Genomic DNA, 20,999 nt, shown 5'->3' with positions numbered 1-20,999 from the left:
ATTTTATTAAAAGTTCATTTTTGTCAATTTTTGTATCAAGTTTAAGATTGCTCGTCCAACAATTGATATTGGCTTTAATTAAGGATTTCATGCATAATATCTTTTCAGAGCTTTGAACTTCATGTAAACTGACTAAAAATCTTCCACCGCTCATTTGTCGATATTTACTGAAATGTCTTTCTAATGGATCAGTTTGAAACCTGCTAGTTAAAACATATTTATATCCTTCTGAAAATAAATCTTCAATGAGACTTGCAGTACCCTTCAGTGTTGTAATTAATGCATTAGTTGTTTGAGCAGATAAAGTATACTTATTACATCTTTGAAACTGCAAGTTTTTCCATTCATTAATCCATGTTGCAAAAACTCGAAAAAATTGTGACTTTTTGTCACCTGGAATAGCTGCATTACCAATCCTATTGTTTGTATTAAACATTACCTTTGAATTAGAAATAGTCCACCAAATATTAATAAGCCTTAGAAATCCAGCAGCTGCAGTTTCGTTTGGAAAATAGCTGATGATTGCAGCAGAGGTGGTTTCATCAAAAATATTTAAAGCTAAAGGAACACTTTGTTTGTTGTTTCCTGGATGTAAAGTTTGGGCAGACAATTTGAAAGCTTTTTTTAAGTTAGCAGGTAACAATTCATCTTTCTCATAAACATTATGCAATAAACTCCAAGAAATTTCTCCAGCTTCAACATGAATAATATCATCAAACTCAATAAAATCAAAAGGTGGAAATACAAACCGTTTTGAATTTAATAAATTATTTCTAATGTTTTTCAGTAAATGAACACTGTCATATAAATTGTAAACCTGGTGTCCCATAAAAGTAAAATATATTTCATTATCTTGTTCACCAAACTTTAAACGTAGAATTTTAAATGCTGAAACATTTGTTGCATGATTGTCAGTTATTATAGCTCGTACATTAAAAGATGCTTTATATAAAGTATCTAACGTTTCTTCTATATGTGAACTAATCATAGAACCAGAAATTTGAAATTCTGGACAGGCCTTAATTACAAAGGGGATAGATTCTTTCAAGCTAACCACCATGAACACAACTATACCAGAATAGAAATTACCATCATCATCAGCACCAATTAAACTTCCTCCATGATATTGGACACCTTTTTGTAAATACATCTCATCAATTAAAACAACACAGTCAGCACTAATACTACCATTTTCCAAAAGTAATAATAATCCTGATAATGGATCAATGCCACCCTTTGAAAGTGATTTTAAATAAGACAACGAAGGAAGTGGAAACTCTTCTAATAGCAAAGTATAAGCCTGTTTTGATGTATATCTGTGCATTAGAGAAAATCTAATGATTTCATTTGTGTAGATTGGACGTCCTTGTGGTTTATAAAGAGATAATTTATATAAATCTGATAATACACTTTTTGATACGTTCTTTGCAACTTCATGCATATAAGAAACAAAATTAACAAGCATACTGGCACTGGTCAATTTACAAACACTGCCTTCTCTAAACCATTTAGGCAATGGAACTGGGATACCTTTCATATGTAGCTTTACATGTAAGTCTTTATCAATAGTAATACTCTCAATGTTAGGAGTAACATCCCCGTCGTCGAAATAAATTCGAAGAAATAACACACGGTTATCAACTAGTTTAAATGAAAATCCTGCTGGACAAAAACTTTCATTAAGATCTATAGTGCTTTTAATTGTATCATGTTTTCTAAAATCGTATGTTTCATCGAGAAAAGGATGAGAATATATACGAACTGCAGGGGGCTTACGTAAAGCTGAGGTTGATTGAATTAAAGATGGCTTTGATAGGATGTTTTGGTTGGTAATAATTGTTGGTATAGGATTTTCGCAATAATTCAATGTTATACGTTTACCTCTTTTCAAATATTTATCTTTAAAATGATCGATACATATAACTGAGTTTTCTGTGGGGCTCCAATCAGCTCGGTTGACAAACTTAATCCAACAATTTCGAAGATCTAACTGATTGCTATCAGGAAAACTAAACACAGTTTTGTATGTTACGTGGTTGCTGTTAGTGTTCGGCAAAATCAAATATACGTCAAACCTTTAAAGATTTGAATTTGAACTGTTCTTTGAGGGGATAGATTTGAATTTGATTTGACAAATATCTGGAGGATTTGGATTTGATTTTCAAATATTCACTTTGTTCTCAATTTTTGCGTTTGAAAAAAAAACGCCAAATTTTACAGGCCCGCAAACATATATATCACTTTATTCCGGGGTCTTTGCAGTGGTTTCCGGAATGGCGGTCGCCTTTCAATAACGGGAAAAAAAAAAAAAAAAAAAGAGTTTTTAATTTTTAAGTTTTAAAAAAATTTTTAAGTTTTAAAAAAAAGTTTTAAAAAGTTTAAAAAAAAGTTTTTAAAAAGTTTAAAAAAAAGTTTAATTTTTAAGTTTTAAAAAAAAGAGTTTGTTAATATTAAAGAGAAAGTAAAGAGCATAGAGAAAGAAAAAAAGAAAAGAAATGTAAACAAAGTACAAGATTAAAAGAAAAAACGTAGAAAAAAATATATGTAAAAATCAAAAGAAAAAATTGTAAATACAATTAACCACAATAAAAATGGAAAAAGTAAAACAATAACGAATCGAAAAACATTCATTGAAAGAAAAAATTAGGAAAAAATCTTATTACTGACAAAAGAAATCTTCTCTCTGCAGATACCATTCAAGCTTGCCAGTGCTTGAAGTCTTGGTTGGATTAAAAAGAATAAAAGAAGCTGTAATGTGTGAGAAATAGTAACAAATGCTGCAATATGAATAAAATTTATAGATTCAGATAACTAAAATTAATAAATGAAATAAGTTAAATAACGTTCAAATATACATCAAATCTTGGAAAGATTTGAATTTGATCTAAATTCAAAATAGGAAGATTTGAATTTGGCCATTTCAAACATTTGACGCATATTTGATCAAACTATTTGAATTTGTGCCGAACACTAGTTGCTGTAACTGGAACATTCTTCAATCTTTCGCTTATAATTACTTCAACAACCAACAACACAACACTTTTTTGGCATTGCAAAATAAAGTATTACTTGAATTAAAAAAAGTTTAATTTAAGATTGTTAAGTCGGTTCATTGTAAACTTCAAACTCGTGTTTTTTCGGCCCACTAATTTTTTGCGTTCAAGGCAACAAATCCGGCCGTGTTATATAGTAGGCCATGATAGCACCACCACCAAAAATTGGTTGAAATTAGAGTTTTTAAATATTTTTGATAGTTGAAAATCTTTTAAATACATATTTAAAAGTGAAATGGCTTATAATTTTTATAAAAAACAAAATATACAAGTTTTAATATATAGTATTCATTTATTAAACAAAAATTCAAAAAAAATCAAATAAAACGCGAAAAAAATAACAGCACCACAGCTTTAATGTGTACTTTAAAATAAGGAAATATTATGAGATCAATTGTTTTAAATATTTTCCAATAAATATTAGTTATTTCTTAATATATTAGTATTTTGTAGCGTGACCTTTATTGGTAATGACGGTTACACAACGTCTTGGCATCGAGTTAACCAAGTCCTGACATTGCTTCAGCGGAATTTTGCTCCATGTCTCCTAAAGTACGTTCCAAAGTGACTCCTTTGTGGCGGGTTTAGCAGCAGCAACCACCTCCTTTACGTCAGCCCACAAATTCTCGATTGGGCTAAGATCAGGCGACTGTGCTGGCCACTCCATATCGTTCACTTTATGCTCCTCAAACCAATTCTTCGCCTTCTTGCTAGTGTGCTTTGGATCATTGTCCTGTTGGAACACCCAGGACAACGGCATTTCATAGTCTGCATACGACAACATCACTTTATCCAATATATCAACATAAACGTGTTGGTCCATAATAGTAGTAATGCGATGAATGGGCCCTACTCCGTAATAAGAAAAGTATGCCCATATCATTATACTACAACCTCCATGTTTAATAGTTTTAATGGTGTATTTTGGATTGTATTCTGCATTCGGCGGTCTTCTGACGCCAGAGAGCCTTTTCCACCATAAATCTTACTTTCGTCTGTCCATAAAACATTCCTCCATTTTTTGAGTGGCCAATTTGAGTGTTTTTTAGCAAACGCAATACGCTTCACAACATGTCTCGCACTTAGAAGTAGAACTTTTCTGGGGCTACAGGCTTTTAATCTATTAACTCACAGGCAACTCCGAACTGTTTGTACTGTTGCATCGATGTTAAAGTACTTTTTCAGCTCGGTAGCTGTTTTAAAAGGTCCTTTTTAGCCTGTCGGACTAAGCGATTGGCCAGCAATGTTGAAATAGAACGTTTTCGACCACGTGTTTCAGGCTTTTCTTGAAATTTTATGGCATTTTTTATCATTTTATCTGAACACTCATCTAAATGATCAACTTCTCTATAAGATTTTCCTGCTGATATCAACTTTCGGATCAGTTCTCGTTTTTCTGCACTAAAATGCTTTCCGCGTCCCACTTTTTATATGTAAATGTCTCCTACTAATACGCTCTAACATAAAACGAATATAACAGCAAAAAAAAACCCAACGCTTTTTATTTTCACAATTATTTTTACCGTTATCAGAGTATTTTACAACAAAAGAGTGTGTGGTGCTATTTTATTTTTCGGTCGGAATTGACATTTTCGATTAAAATCGAGCCACACTAAGCAGTTTTTTTCCCAAAATGATTTGTTTTAGAAAATAAACATGCTAGCTAATATTTTAAACAGGAAAGCCATAAACAAAATTTATTTTTCATGGTGTTTTCTTTACAAAAAAGAAAATACGTTGTAAGTGGTGCGTTTTTTTATTTATTTTGCAACTGTATGTCCCATGCTCATGTTTATTTTTTATTGAAAATTTCAATTACAACCTACTAAAAATGTTAATAAAATGGTACTATATATTAATTCCTGCTTTTAATAGTAACTTTATAAAATGTATTATAAATAATAAAACACTTTTCACTAAAAAAAACCTGTTAAAATATAAAAAATATGTATGTGACAGATTAACCACACTCTTTTTAAAATTGACGAAAATTCACATTGTTGACTTAAAACACACTTCACATCATGGTTATAAAGAAATTTTATTTTCTATTCTATTCGAGAGATGTAAGTATTGTATAATGAGTTAGTAATAATAATATACTCACAACTTTGAAACGAAATATATATATATATATATATATATATATATATATATATATATATATATATATATATATATATATACATATATATATATATATATATATACATAAATTAAATGTTCATTTATATCACAAACATAATGTTTAAATCTCATTTAGATTCAGAGTTGTTTTCACAGGTCAGAAAATTTAACAATGCCGAAATTAAAAAAGAAATTAAAATAAAATTTCCCTAGAGTAGTTCTTTGTAAAATTTCTATAACTCGTAAATACTTAGAATTTAATAACATTGTTACTCACCTTTTATTCAGTTCATATTTTAAATAAAATAAATTATTATTTTTGCTAAAGATATATGAGAAAAAATCATTCCTACATCTTCAAAAAGGTAAAAATATTAGGAAAAAGTAAATACTCATAAATTAACTTACCTATAATTATATAGATTATATTTATGCATAAATTGTATTTATATATAAATGTAATCTATAGTCAAGGGCGGATCCATACGGTGGGGGGGATGGAAGGGGAATAGATGCGATTGTCCCCCCCCCTCCCCTCTTTCAACCCTTATATGATTTGAAAAAACATTTTTTTTGTATTTAATATTTGTAGCCTTGTATAAAAAAAGCATACTTAATTTTGTTGATTATTTTAACAACTTCGATTATTTGATTATTTTAACTAATTTAATTAATCTTTATTTGATAACTAACTTATATATATATTTATTTGATAACTATATATTTTTATATGATAACTATATATTTTTATTTTATTATTATATTATATATATTTTTATTTGATAACTAATTTATAATTTTTATTTGATAACTACTTTAACTAATTTTTATTTGATTATTCTATTATTTGATTATTTTAACAACGTTGATTATTACTTCCAACTTATTGATCATAAATACGAAACAAAACATTCAAAGCAGAACTACTATATTCCAAAAATGTCTTTGAGTCAATCCCAATTCTCAATATCTAGAAGAGGACCACAATTGTGGAACTCATTTCTCACAAATGAGATTAAAACGATAAACTCTTTTCAACATTTTAAATGCGTTGTTAAACAACAGTTATTTGACCTCAACATTACTGAAACAATCTCTTATTTTTAAAAAAAACTTTCACACGTCTTGAAATTTTTCTTTCCATTTACACAATAGCTAGAAATGATTATGGTTATATTTATAAAAATGCATTTAATTATATTTATTTTTATAAAGATACATTTACTTGGCTATTTTACTAATACGAGTTCTTATATTTATATATACTTAAATATCTTATAATTTGTGTTTATCTTATATTTAATTGATATTTATTGTAAAACATAATTGAAATTAACGGGGCAAGGTGATAAGACCATCGTCTTCTGCTTGCTCCAGTCAATTTGTTACGTCAACAGTTTGTAAAAAAAAATTTTATATTGACGAAAAAAAAAAAAAAAAAAAGATTATATAAAAAAAAAACTTATATTACAAATTCTAATTTACGATTTCCCGACTTCGCAAAACAGTTAATCACGTTTTTAACGTTTACTGGAATTTTTCTGTCCACATTAGGTAAGGCCAATTCGACTGGTCTGTTTTCTGACATTCGTGTTCTCAGCCAATTTTTAATTCTTCACAAGGTGGAGTAGCTACGTTCAGCACTGGCTACACTTACAGGACTTGACTTGATAATTTGAAACAACTTGTAAGTGATTGGATATTGCACTTGTTCACACAAATCAAAAACAACAGAAAGATCAGTTGGAAATGATGTGATTCCTCCCTTATTAATTATCATTATACATTTGCACTGCCATAGTTCAACTTCCGATGTAAATTCAGGTGCAAGTAAGTTTTGGATACTAAGTCCAAGAATGATACCATAGACATTACTGATTACAGAAAGAGTTTCAACAATATCTTTATGATTCAGTGTAATAATATTTTTTGGCATCAAAGCATAGATTTGAAGATATTTTCATTAGAAAAATTTGTATTTACGTCCAATATCAATGCATCAAGTAGAGGGATGTAAATTGATTGCCTGTAATATTCTTCCATTGTATCTGAAGGTATATTTTCACGACATGTCAGTCGTTGTACTATTCTTTTGTATGTAAAACTACCATCTTTCTCAATTATGGTTTTTTCTGTGGCTCTAAAAAATAATTAGAATAACTATGTCAACAAAATGTAACTTTTTTCTATCTTGTTATTGTAAACTGATATTAAACTAATATTACAAAATTGCTTAAAACTACTGATTGTGAAAGCAATTTTTTTTTACTTTTTAGTTTTAAGAGTCGTTTAAGTCGATAAAATTTGATCAAACACTTTACTTAATCATTCAATATATTAAAATTAATGGCTGTTATTTACTGAATAAAAATTAATGGTTTCTTTTAAAACAACTATACATTAATTTAACAGGTTTGTATTAGGTAAATTATTCTTTCAAAATTATAAAAAACAATAAGATTAACTAAGATAATTGTAGAGATAATTATTTAAAAGAATTTCAGCGAACAAGACAGAAAAAAGCTGAAAAACATTAAAGAAATTAATAAATTAAAAAATTAAAAACATTAAAGAAATTAATAAAAAAACCTTAATAAATGTTTCTACATTTCGGCTATTCCTAACATTTAATTTATTATGTCAGATTGAATATATTTGAAGCAAGCATTACTAATATCAAATTAATAACAAAATATTAAATTGCGTCATTAATAAAAAAACTAAATGAAAAGCAAAATAATAAAAAGAAAATGTGTTGTAATGTTTTATTTGCAAAAATAAAAAACATGGTAAGTAATTATATAAAAAGAATTGAGAATTTAGAAATTCCAATAAATTCCTTTTCGCTTTTAAACTTTCAACGTACTATTTAAAAAGTTGTGCCGCGCAAATTTAAAACCGGACTACTGAGATACCATTATATGACGTCATTTCATAGTTACACTGGTTAAAGTAGTTTACTTAGAATTAAAAAATAAAATTAAAAAAAAAATAAGAGAAATATTTATAAGCATTAGTATAAGAGTATGACAAAAAAAGAGTAATATTCAAACGAAAATTATATAAAAACAGTTTGTGGGGTTGCTGAAAAATTCCCCCACCTTTACTTGATGGTCTGGATCCGCCCCCATCTATAGTTCAGTTTGAAAATATAAATAATATTTGAAATTATTATTACTGACTTCCGCAAAACAAGGACAGTTGCCAATTCCTGCAATGCTAGATCCAAGATAGGAGATTACCTAGTTACTATAACGATTAACAAGTAACTAATTCTTACTCATGTCTAACACTAACTCTCAGTTATGTCTTCATTACTCTATTTATTCAATAAATTCACCTCCCTAAGACTTCAGAGCTAATACAGCTTAGGAGACTTTTTTATTTGTTCAAATAATAGATTACTAAACTAAAGTTTATATAATAAATTACAAAACATAATTTATGCTATAACTTACTAATGGTATGTGGCATAAAGCATTATAAATAGTAATAGTTTTGTTCAATCAAAACAAACTTTTTACACCTTGGATTAAAGATCAAATTTTTATGCCTGATAAATAGATTTGTATGGTTTTAATTTCAAGAAACACGCAATATGTCGAAAAATTGTTTGAAATGTTGCCAGCACTGTCACAAGGTGCTTTTATTTTGCGCGAGATAAATCAAATCAAATTGCGAAGCGTAAAAACTGACTCTAAACACAACAAAGAACAAAGATGAAATTAATTTTGCTATAGAGAAAATTGCTCCAAGATGCAGCAACGGCATTGTCTTCGTTTTTATCCACTTTGTTGGTATCGGCTAAAACTTTGCGTATTTTTTTTTAGATTGAACGTTCTTGACATATTATTGATTGTGTCAGCTGAATTGATTACTTGTTCTATAATTAGTAACGAGAAGTTGAACTTTGGTAGTCAAATATGCAAACACATTTATTGAGATAGTCATGTCCATTAATTTTAAAAATAAATTGTTTGCAAAGTATAATATAGATAGAAACATTTTAATGTTTTTCACGAATATTATACTCAATTTATGTAAAACATAATTTTTCTTCAATAAGTTAAATGTTTTTTTATTTCAACATTAAATTTAAAATTAAAATTGTCAAGTTAAATCTTATAAAAAATGAGGATTTGTTCTATACTTATTTATAGCATTTTTGCAATAAAGAAATAGATATGTAAAATATTAGTAACGATATTATTATGGTACTATTTTACAAAGCGTTGATAAGATTTTATTTATTTGTTCAGATATGTGACTAAAAAAGAGTATTTTAAAATTTCAGATCATTACAAAAAGAGTAAATTCAAAACCATTGCCAACAGAATATTTAACCATTGACGTGAGGTCATTGAACTTTTTATTTGAGAGCAAAAAAATTGTTGAATCAGTTTTTAATGCAGAGATTTTGAAACTTTAATTTTCCTTTTATTCTTTCTTTACGGAGAACATTTTACAAATCTTTCTCTAAGTATCGATAGATACATGTACCTGAGAAAGAATGTTTGAATTCAATATAAAAAGGTAGCTGTTTCTATGACAAATTTGTTTTATATTTGAAAAAGGCACTTTTTGGTAGTATAAATATTTGATCAGGTTCACAATACTTCTGTTCAACGATGGTAATTCGACATTTATTTAAAAATATTTATATCGCTATACACATAATTAAATATTTATTTCAGAGAATCAGAGCACTAAATATTTTTTCCTAATGTTTTTTCTGCAATAGTGCGACACTTCTGTAGAGAAACTATTGATATGATCTCCGATCTTATCTAAAATCATTCTAGATTGAGAGTTTTTATTACTACTCGTTTTTTTTTTTCATTAAAGACCTTTGCATTCCACTTGCATTGTATAATACTACATTAAATTTGCAATGAAGAAAAAAAAATCACAAGAAATGACTTAGAATGTACAAGCTATATTGTATATTAACTATACAAACATAAAAATGTTATTAAATCTTTGCAAATGAGTATTTATATTTACTGTTAGGAGAAATCCGCCTCATAGCCTGCAGTTTCTTCCTTCAATTGGAAAACAATATCAAATAAACTATCACTGTTAGACACTAATACTATTGCACAGTGGGTCAGAATTTACTTTTACTGGACTAAAAAAAACTAATAAATCGTCATATTAAAAAGATTTAAAAACTATTTTTGTACTGTTTACTAATTTGAGGATTGCGGTTTTAATGGTGACATTAATTTTAACTTTGGGTTGTTATGGATACCTAAATTGCTTAGTAAAAAAACATGAAAAAAAAATCAAAATTGTGTATACATATACTTTTTAAATGTCATTCTATACTCTTTCCAATGATATATTAGTTGAGGGGTCTTTTGAAGTATAAAGATGAAGAATTTTGATTTTAGAATAAAAGTACGTATTGTTTTTCTTTGTATTTAAGTTTTTAAATTGCATTTTTTGCGAAATATGATTTTCATGCAATTTTAAGTTATTCAAATCTCATATTTTCATAAATATTAAACTTTATGATTTGAAATTTTTTGGAAACATTCTTTAAACATATACCTAGAAACTGAGCGGAAAGAATTTAATGACTCTTTATTTGATTTGATTTATTTCAATTTTGTATTTGGATAGAGGTTTTTAAAAGTGTATTTTTTTTACGTTGAACACCATAATGAGTTTTCAAGCCTGTCGATAGATTTTTTTTTCGCTCATTCTCTTTATATATATGTAAGTTATCATTGTACTAAATTTTATATTATATGCATTAGTTGTTTTAAAATTATTTTCTCCCAAGTTTATCCAAATTTTGCTCATAAAACTGTAAAAAAAATGCTGGCTTTAAAAAATGCCTATTTTGTTGTAAAATTATACTTTTTAAAATCATAATTATTTCTAGTATTGAAAAATTGATATTAAACAATTCGCTACTACAATGAAAGAAAATAGCTTTTTTCGGAGGGTACCACCTTAACATATATAAATGGAAAAAATAAAACTGGAAAAAGTAATTACTTTATTGGATTACTTCCCTAATTACCACATTGAGCATTTTTATACTACAAATATAGTGGTGCTATGGTTTTTTTTATTTGGTTGATCGTGGCACCTGAAATGGCTGGCAATGGTTCATTTTGCATAGTTACTAGTTTAAGTAGCTCTTCTAAAAGCATCAATATTATAAACTAGACTAATATTAATGTGACAGTCCGATAAAAAACTATTTTATGCATTTAAAAATTTTAAATATTCCCAATTACTAATTTTAAGTATTTTTATGCATTTCCAGGGCTACATTTTATACTTCATGACTTCATAATCTATATAAAAAGTTACCTAAAGCTTAAATTTTTTTGTCTATATGATAATATAAAAATTTTGATCAAAATTATTATTCGAACCAAAACTCATATATTCTGAAAATTTGTAACTGCTTTAGCTTCTTTTTCTTGACTATCTTGGTGTAAACTACAACCGGATGAAAACAATAGTTCTTAAAATGAATATGATGCAACTAATGGCGTCAATCTTTTTTCTTTGTTTAACTACTTAAAGTATTAAAATTCTCCTAGGGTCTGCCAGATACTACAATTGGATAAGACCAGAGTTTTCTTTATCAATGGAAGCAGTTAGTAGAATTTTCTTATTATCAATTACAAATTGAATTGATATTGGTTCATTTTGTAGTCATTGTTTGTTATTCTCTTCAAAACGAATTTTAAAGTTTAAATTTAGAGATTACAATTTAAACTAAATTTTTAAACTTTTTCTGCTTTGATTTTGTGGTTTTCTTAGCATCACAGTTTAATTTTCTTATAACAACAGCCGTCGGTGTTTTTTTTTTTCATTTCTGCATTTGTCAATCGTACTTGTTTGCAACTTTCTTTGGCGGCAATAGCATCTTTCTTTTTTTTCGGATATCCCCTAACAAAGAAACTACTTGAGGTGTTGTCAAGTTAGATGTTGCATGGAGTTCTTGAGCTACTGTCCTAACTTTGTCCTAACAGTCTTCTTTGGCGATGGAAACCATCTGATGAAAACCATATGATGCAGTAAGGCTTTGTTATAGCTGTTCGTTTAAAAAGCGATGTTGATGGAGTTAAAGTATGAGGAAGTAAAAATGATTCCTCGGTCACGCCTAAAGAAAGAAGAAATTGAAAATCAAGAAACCAATGTTAAATAGGAGTGTCAAAGGAAATATAAATATTACCTTCTACATGGCTTCTTTCCTCTACAGGGCTCGTTGATTTTCTATCTGCATTTTTTCTTTGTAAATAATTAAACCATTTTTCTTTTAACCAAATGAACATCTGTAAAAGATATGCACAAATTTAAATGGATTGAATGTTTGTATGGCTGTTGATTTTTTTATTTAAAGCTTAAATAGTTTGAAATTTGATAAGTATAAATAACTTACAACTTTATATTTGCTTCTGCTCCCAGTGATTCTATAAGATTAGTGCAATATTTATCAGATAAGGTTTGAGTGCTAGCATTTACCTTCTGAATGGGATCTACTTGCGTGCTTCGCTCTACCTTTACATCTTGCAAAACACCTTCAAACAAAAACCTCTTGCTTGAGTGCTCAACCTCTTTTGTTAGTTTGCTGTAATCTGGAGCTTCTGGTTTAAAAAGATAGATGCTAGATTTTCTAAATGAATTTTTGATTTTGTCTTTGCTCATAGCAGAATAATAAAGAGGAAGGAAAACTAGAGCAAATGTTTCCTTAGTAATGTACATATATTGTTCTTTGCTCTGTATTCTTTAACACAAAAGTCCCATACTTGTTTTAATGGGGCAAATATTCCAACATTGAGAGGTTGGAGGAAATGAGTAGTATTTTGAGGAAACAAGATAAGATGTATTTGCAGATTGGCCAGCTGTTTCACAAGATGATAAATCATTCTTGATTCATCTTTGTCTGACCAGACAACGTCTGGTTTTAGTATATTGTTGTCAATAAGCCATCTGTCAAAAGCATTGTCTAAATATTCATATAAAAGTTGTTTATATAGCCAGGCTCGCTTATCCCGATAGCAGCAAGCGTTTCTGGAAATATCTCGTACACATTCATCGGAATTCTTACGTTTGTATAGATAATTAAAGGTGGAGAGAGACCCATCAACACTGATGTTTGCTGAAAATAAAGAAAAGAATAGACCTGAATGTAACCCGAACTTTAGAATAAGCATCTGGTTGAATGTAATTTAATGTCCGGTATTTTAATAAAATAATTAGGCATAGCGAAGACATTAATAGACATAGGCCAAAGCATTACGGTTGACTGTAAACATAATAAAAGAAATATTAACAAAGGATTTAATAGGTAGACTAAACTTACCAAACACTGTAACACGTTCTTTTAAATTTGTCGATGTTGTAAAGTGGATATTTTTAGAGACTTTCTCTGCCAAAACCCTCTTAATTCTTGTTGAAAATTGAAAACCAAATCATCTATATTAAAATTCTTGCATGCCTCTTTTGTAATGTCAAGAATATCATTTTCTGCAAAGTATGCTCTTATATCTGCAAAACATTGCTGCATTACTTGCTTGCTAACATTCATTTTTGCTGCGCTCAAAGATTCGCTGGTGCGCGTGAATTCCCTTCATCAGATATAAATGAAGAAACAAGGGATAAAACGATATCTTTTGCGACAGGTAGAGCACGCTTTTTGGCTCTTAGTATAAAATTTTGCACTTATTCCGCTGCACTAGCCAAGAATGTGTTCGGACTCATCTTTTTGACAATTGGGGCTTCACCACTAATTTTGTCATGCAGAGTAATCCGAGGAATGTTGTAAAATTTGGCAATTTTTGAAATAGACTTCCTTTTACTGAAAAATACACAGAAAGTATACAAAAAGTTACAGCACGCTTTGACTACAGTAAAAACTGATTATAGAATTAATTAACCAATAGGGCATTAAAAATGTCCAATTTACCTCTTCACTATTTCATCCTCAGTATATCGGGATCTTGATGCCATTCTGGAGCAGCTGCTTCTTTTAGGAGACATCTTAACTTTATTTTACTTTTAATTTAGTTAATTTTAATAAATTTAATTATATATGATAAATTAATTGTAAAGGATTTTAAAAAATCAAATATTTGAATTATTTTATTTATTATTAAAATTACTCTTATTTAAAATGGCTGAAGAAACTGACAGATCCGATTTTGAGTTTAAAACGTTTGAAATTAATAATTTAACACTTTTAAATCAAAGTTCGGATTCTGATATTAATTTTTATAGTAACGATGAAGTAATTAAACATATTAGCCCATTATACTATAACTCAAATTCAAAAAGTATCACGGAAGGAATGGACGATAACTCATTTTCAATTCTCCATATTAATATTAGGAGTATTAAAAAAAATTTTGAATCATTGAAACAGTTTTTATATAAAATCAAAATTAGTTTTAACATTATTTGTCTTATTGAAACATGGTGTAGTGATAAAAATATTGAAAGCGATTCAAATTTCTAAATACCTAATTACAATGTGGTACACCAAGTTAGAGCTTTGGGCAAGGAAGGTGGGGGTTTATGTATATTTATTATTAACTCGTTGTCATACAAATTTATGCAAAATTTAAGCTCAACCACTAATGACTACGAATCATTATGCGTGGAAATCGTTAGCAAAACCTCAAGAAATATTATTGTACATGTACTATATAGACCGCCTACAAGAAAAGTTAATGCATTTAAAGACCACATTAAAAAAGTAATTGAAAAAAAAATCAAGCTTAAATAAAATTGTGTATTTTGTCGGAGACATTAACCTCAACATTTTTTACTATGACGTTAATAAGCACATTAATAATTTCTTTAAAGTCTTTTTTCAATCTGGTTACATACCATTAATCAATAAACCCACGCGTGTAACTAAGACTAGTGTAACATCAATAGATCAAATTTTTACCAATGAATTTCTTACATCAAAAATAAAAACAGGAATATTTAAAACGGATATTTCGGATCACTTTCCGATTTTTATTATTTCAAATAAATGCAATAAGTCTTATTCTCACAAAAAGAAATTAACAAAACGACTAATAAACGATACCTCCATTAAATCTTTTCATGATATTATATCATTTAAAAAATGGGACAAAACTCTATTAAATTTAAATGCTGATGAAGCCTATGATATCTTCTTAGCTAAATTTCTTAAATATTATAATAAAGCATTTCCCAAAGTTACAAAATTAATAAAAGAATAAAGCCTTTCAAGCCCTTGGATAACAAAGGGAATTGTTAAATCTTCAAAAATGAAACAGCGATAATATTGCAAATATCTTAAAAAAAGAACACTAAAAAATGAAACTAACTATAAAAATTATAAAACGTTTATTTGAGTTTGAGACGTTCGAAAACTAATTACTATTCAGATCGAAAAATAAAAAGTAATCGTTCACTAAACACATGGTTCACAAAACACATGGCGCGTTATTAAGGAAGTAATTGGCAAGAAAAATTTAGACAGAAATGCTCTGCCAAAAAATTTGAAATTCAATAATAAATTAGTTGTTGATAAATCTATGGTAGCAGAAACGCTTAACAACTTTTTTGTTAATGTTGGTAAAAGTTAAGCCGGTAAAATTGAACCATCTAAAATAAGCTTTAAATCTTATTTGACATCAATAACACTATAATATATATAAATCACATTTGACATCAAATAACACTATTATATCTAATCATGAACTTACGAAGGAAGAATTAATGAATTCAATATCTATGTTAAAAACTAACAAAAGTTCAGGTTTAGATGATGCCAGCAGTAATGTCGTTATTAATTCACTAAAATATATAACATTACCACTTTTACATATTTTTAATTTATATTTAAAACATGGAGTTTTTCCTGAAAAAATAAAAAGTGCAAAGGTTACACCAATTTTTAAAACAGGTGACTTCTGATGTTTCCAACTACAGACCGATCTCAGTTCTTAATTGTTTTTCCAAGATTTTGGAGCTTGTAATGTATAATAGACTTTATTCCTTCTTAAATGTAAATAATATTCTTTACAATAAACAATTTGTTTTTAAATCCGGTCATTCGACCGATCATGCAATAATTAATCTTGTACAAGAAATATTTAAAGCTTTTGATGAACAAAAATTTACTTTAGGTGTCTTTATTGATCAAAGCAAAGCGTTTGATACCGTAGATCATAATATTCTTCTATATAAACTTAAAAATTATGGTATCAAAAATTCAAGCTTAGATTGGTTTAAGAGTTATTTGAAGAATAGAAATCAATGCATTTTATATGATGGCGAAAAAACAGATTTAATGACAATTAACAGCGTAGTCCCCCAAGGATCAATTCTAGGACCGCTTTTGTTTCTCATTTATATAAATGACTTGAGTAAATTTTCCAATATCTTAAACTCAATTTTGTTTGCCGATAATACTAATGTATTTTGTTCTAATAAAGATATCAATATTTTATTTGCAATAATGAACAAAGAGCTTGAGAAACTAAGCGAATGGTTTATATCGAATAAATTGTCCATAAATATTAAAAAAACAAAATATACTTTCTTCCATCGTCTTCATGATAAAGACAACGTTCCTTTAAAACTTCCTGAGCTTTTTATTAATAACTCTTATGTCAAAAGAGAGCGTTTTGTTTTTCTCGAGTTGTTAGGGTTCTTTGTTGTTTCTAGGGTTAGTTTTAGATGAAAATGTAACGTGGAAAGAGCACATTCGTATAATCCATAATAAAATCTCAAAAAATATAGGCCTCTTATATAAAGCAAAACAGTTGTTAAACCAAACTTGTTTAAAATTTATTTTTCTTTTATTCATTGCTATCAAAATTACGCTAACGTTGCTTGGTGCAGCACTAATGTATCTAAAAATAAAAAGCTTTTAATTAAACAAAAACACGCTGTAAAAATTATTGGAAATGTGGATCGCTTCTCGCACACTAAATTTCTTTTTAATAAATTCAAAATACTCAACGTATTTCTACTTAATTTATATCATTTTCTTATATTTATGTTCAAAGTAGACAATAAAATGGCACCCATTTTATTTAACTTATTTTTTGAAAAAATAAATCATTTACACCCAACAAGATTTTCAAATAACAATTATATTCAACCAAAAGCATATTATTCTGCTACTAAGTTCTCGATTGCAACCAGAGGACCTAAATTATGGAACACATTATTGGATAATGAGTTTAAAAAAATTCCTTCCCTTGATCAATTTAACAATAAAATAAAAAATAAACTTTTGATAATTGACAATGAACAAGACTTCTTTTGAAACTTTTAAATAGGAGTAATCAATCGTTTTATTTACTTGTTATTTACTTTATTTTTGATCATATTTATTTTTGATTTTAATCTGAATCTTTACCTTTCTTTGATGTTCATGTTTTATCTTATTTTTATTTATTTTTAAATTCAAAATCTTAATAAATAAAAGTTTGAAAAGAAATAAAATTATGTGTGTAAAAAGTATTTTTTTATATTTGCATTTTATGTAGGGGAGAGTTGCCGAAATTGGAACAGCTCCTTAATTGGAACACTTTGCTTTATTTAGAAACTGGAACTTATTCTACTTTCATGAATATTTTTTCTTGTAAAGAAAATAATTTTCTTTATTTTTTGAAACTTCTAGTATTTAAACTTAAAAACTGCACGTATGTGAATAAAATTACTTTTTTTTAAAGAAAAAAATTTCTGCGATCTAATTTTATCGTTGCATTTAAACGATTACAGAAGCTTAACGATATTGAGTTTGATGATAATTTTTTTTTAATTTTAAATTTTAAGGGTTTCAAGTCTATGTGATATTAAGAGCTTATATCGTAAGTTGTTACTTGTATGTAAATATTTTGCTACAACACCATGGTCCTATGTTGCCCAGAATGGAACTTCAAAAGTTGCCGTAATTGAAACGATGTCATCTCATAACACGCTACTTGACGTCCGAATTATCAGAAAATTTCATTAGTCTGACTGTATAATATTTTTTAAAGCGAATTTCTTTTATAGACATAGTATTATTGGTAGACATTTGTTGCTTTTTTGGAATTGGTATTTAGTCTTGCTTTAAAGTATGAAATGATTTTTCACAAAATTTTTTTCATAGTCTTAAGTCTAGTCATAGTCTAAGGATATAAAGTTGATTGTAAACATCGTATACTTTAATTAACAAATCATTTTATCTTTTAGTAAAAAATAAAATGTAAAAGTTTTACAAAAGTTATACATTTCTATTTAACGGATAAACTTGTAAGACAACATAAAGTATATACCCAGCATAAGTTTTTTACTGTATATAGAAGTTAATATATAAAGTTGCAAACTTTATATAGTTTATATAGATTTTGATTTATATAGTTAATGATTAACTAAACAAAAATGATGAAAAATAATGATTATATAATGAGTATATAATTAACTTAATCATATATGAATAACAAATAAATATATGAAAAAATAAGCCTGTAATAAGATTATAAAACTCTCCTTATGTATCTTCATAGTAATTTGCTTTTATTTTAGATGCAAACACCACGAAAATATGGAAAATGGAAAGTAGAAAACTTGAAAAAGGCTGTTGAAGCAATAAAACAAGGAGAAATCAGCTTAAATGAAGCCGCTTATGAATTTTGTATTCCAAAAGCAACTTTGTCAAGGCATATAAATGAAAAAAACAAAGTTGCTGTTGCAAACGTGAAATTTCATGGTCGACTTACCACCTTACCTAATGAAATTGAAACAGAACTAGCTGATCACTGTTTATTATTAGAATCGATGTACTTTGGATTAAGGATTGATGATCTTCGTCATCTAGCATTTGATATTGCGGAAGCTAACAACATCACACATAATTTTAACAAACACGAATGGCAGGAAAAAAGTGATATTATACATTTATGCAAAGGCACCCACAACTGTCGCTTCGTGGGCCTGAATCAACATCAATTGCACGTGCACAAGGTTTTAATAAAGAGCGAGTGCAATCTTTCTTTAATTTACTTTCAAAGTTATACATGGAAGAAAAGTTAACTCCAGACAGACTTTATAATATGGATGAAACTAGTTTATCAACAGTACAAGATGGTCAGATAAAAATTATTAGTGCAAGGGGCAAAAAACGAGTTGGAATTATGACTAGTAGTGTACGAGGAAATTCAGTAACAGCTGTAGTTTGTGTATCTGCAGCAGGATTTTATGTTCCACCAATGTTAATATATAAACGTAAAAGAATGAAGCCAGAAATAACAAATGGTGCACCTCCAGGAACTGTATTTAGTACTCAAGAGAAAGGATGGATGTCAAATGAAGGTTTTTTAGATTGGCTCAATCATTTCATTAAAGTTGTTAAACCTTTAAAACAATCAAAAGTTTTGTTGATACTTGATGGTCATGTTACACATTCAAAAAATTTGGCAGCGATATATCTAGCACGAAATGCTGGAGTGCGTATGATATCACTACCTCCCCATACTACACACAGACTGCAACCATTAGACGTTGCGTTCTTTGGACCACTTGGTACATACTATGATGAAGCTATGCAAAAATGGATGCGGTCACATATATCACAACCAGTAACAACTTGGCAAGTTGCAGAATTATTTGGTGACGCATATAGTCAGGCAGCATCATTGAGAATTGCTATGAAAGGATTTCAGGCTAGTGGGTTGTGGCCTTTGGACATAAATGTATTCACTGATTCTGATTTTACAGCCTCTTCATTTACTGATGTTGGTCCTTCAAACAATCTTCAGTCATCTGAAAGTATAGATGGGATGACAAAACTATCTACAGATAAATCAAGTGAAAAAAAATTAAAATGTCATGTTTCAGTTTCAACTTTGTCTCTTTTGCCAGTGGTTTCACTTGAAGTAAAAAACAAAAAAAGAAGATCACGAACAACTCAGGCGGCTGATCTTACAAGCTCCCCATATAGACGTGCTCTAGAAATTACACCAAGAAATCAAAAGCACACACTAAATCAAATAGCTTCCAAACAAATTAAAAAATCTAAAAAAAAAAGCTCACACTAAATCCAATAACTGCCAAACTATTGCAAAAACCACAGGAAAGCAAAGTAGCACTTGACTCAATCACCATGGACCAAATGAAATTGAGCACATCAAATAAAATCACCATCGCCACCACAGCACACCACATATCACCACTACCATCCCAAGTGCAGAAGCTGCAAGAAAAAAAGACTTAGGAATTGCGAAAAAAGGATTAAATATTTGTTGTAATTTTTATTTGTTATTATATCTTTTAAATATCTTTTATTAAAAAGCTAATCAATTAATTTTTCCTTTGAGCCATAAGTTTTATAGCTGTAATTTATTCAAATATTAGAACTGTTCTAATTAAAGAATATATGTGTTCCATTCAAGGAGACCAGTTGCCTTTATTGGAACAAAATGGTGCCTTGAAAAATCAAAGTTTATATCCAATAAGGGTGCGATCAATAGAGTCGAATTATTAATAAAAGCATAGTAGGGTTGTATATCTATATTATTTAATTCATAAATGTTTTCATAGTTAAGCCATCTTTGGTTAATAAATATTTTTTCCTAAAGTGTTCCAATTAAGGCAACTCTCCCCTAAAGGAGGGCTGAAATTGCATATCTCTAAAAAGCACCCCAACAATATTATCGTTGATGAACCTGCTAATAATCCAGTTTTTAACACTGAGATTTTGTTCTCGCTACTAAAAAAAGTGTCTTGCAAGATTATAGAAAGCTCAATTTATGGTGACAAAATAATTGAAGTTGTTAAAAAATTTCAGATTGACCAGATAAAAGATGAGATTCAGTT

At 28.4% G+C, this 20,999-nt stretch overlaps 1 protein-coding gene across 1 annotated transcript; it reads left to right on the top strand.

Moving 5' to 3' along the window:
• Positions 1 to 18,112: 18,112 nt before the first annotated feature.
• On the top strand, positions 18,113 to 20,476 carry LOC136078046 (uncharacterized). Its single transcript, XM_065792735.1, has 2 exons — positions 18,113 to 18,259; positions 18,711 to 20,476. Exon 2 carries the CDS (start codon positions 19,085 to 19,087, stop codon positions 20,219 to 20,221), a length of 1,137 nt encoding a protein of 378 aa, XP_065648807.1. The 5' UTR covers positions 18,113 to 18,259; positions 18,711 to 19,084; the 3' UTR covers positions 20,222 to 20,476.
• Positions 20,477 to 20,999: the final 523 nt, after the last annotated feature.

Source organism: Hydra vulgaris, chromosome 03 (assembly GCF_038396675.1).
Source record: "Hydra vulgaris chromosome 03, alternate assembly HydraT2T_AEP".
Lineage (NCBI taxonomy): Eukaryota > Metazoa > Cnidaria > Hydrozoa > Anthoathecata > Hydridae > Hydra > Hydra vulgaris.
This window is presented reverse-complemented; position numbering and strand designations above follow the sequence as displayed.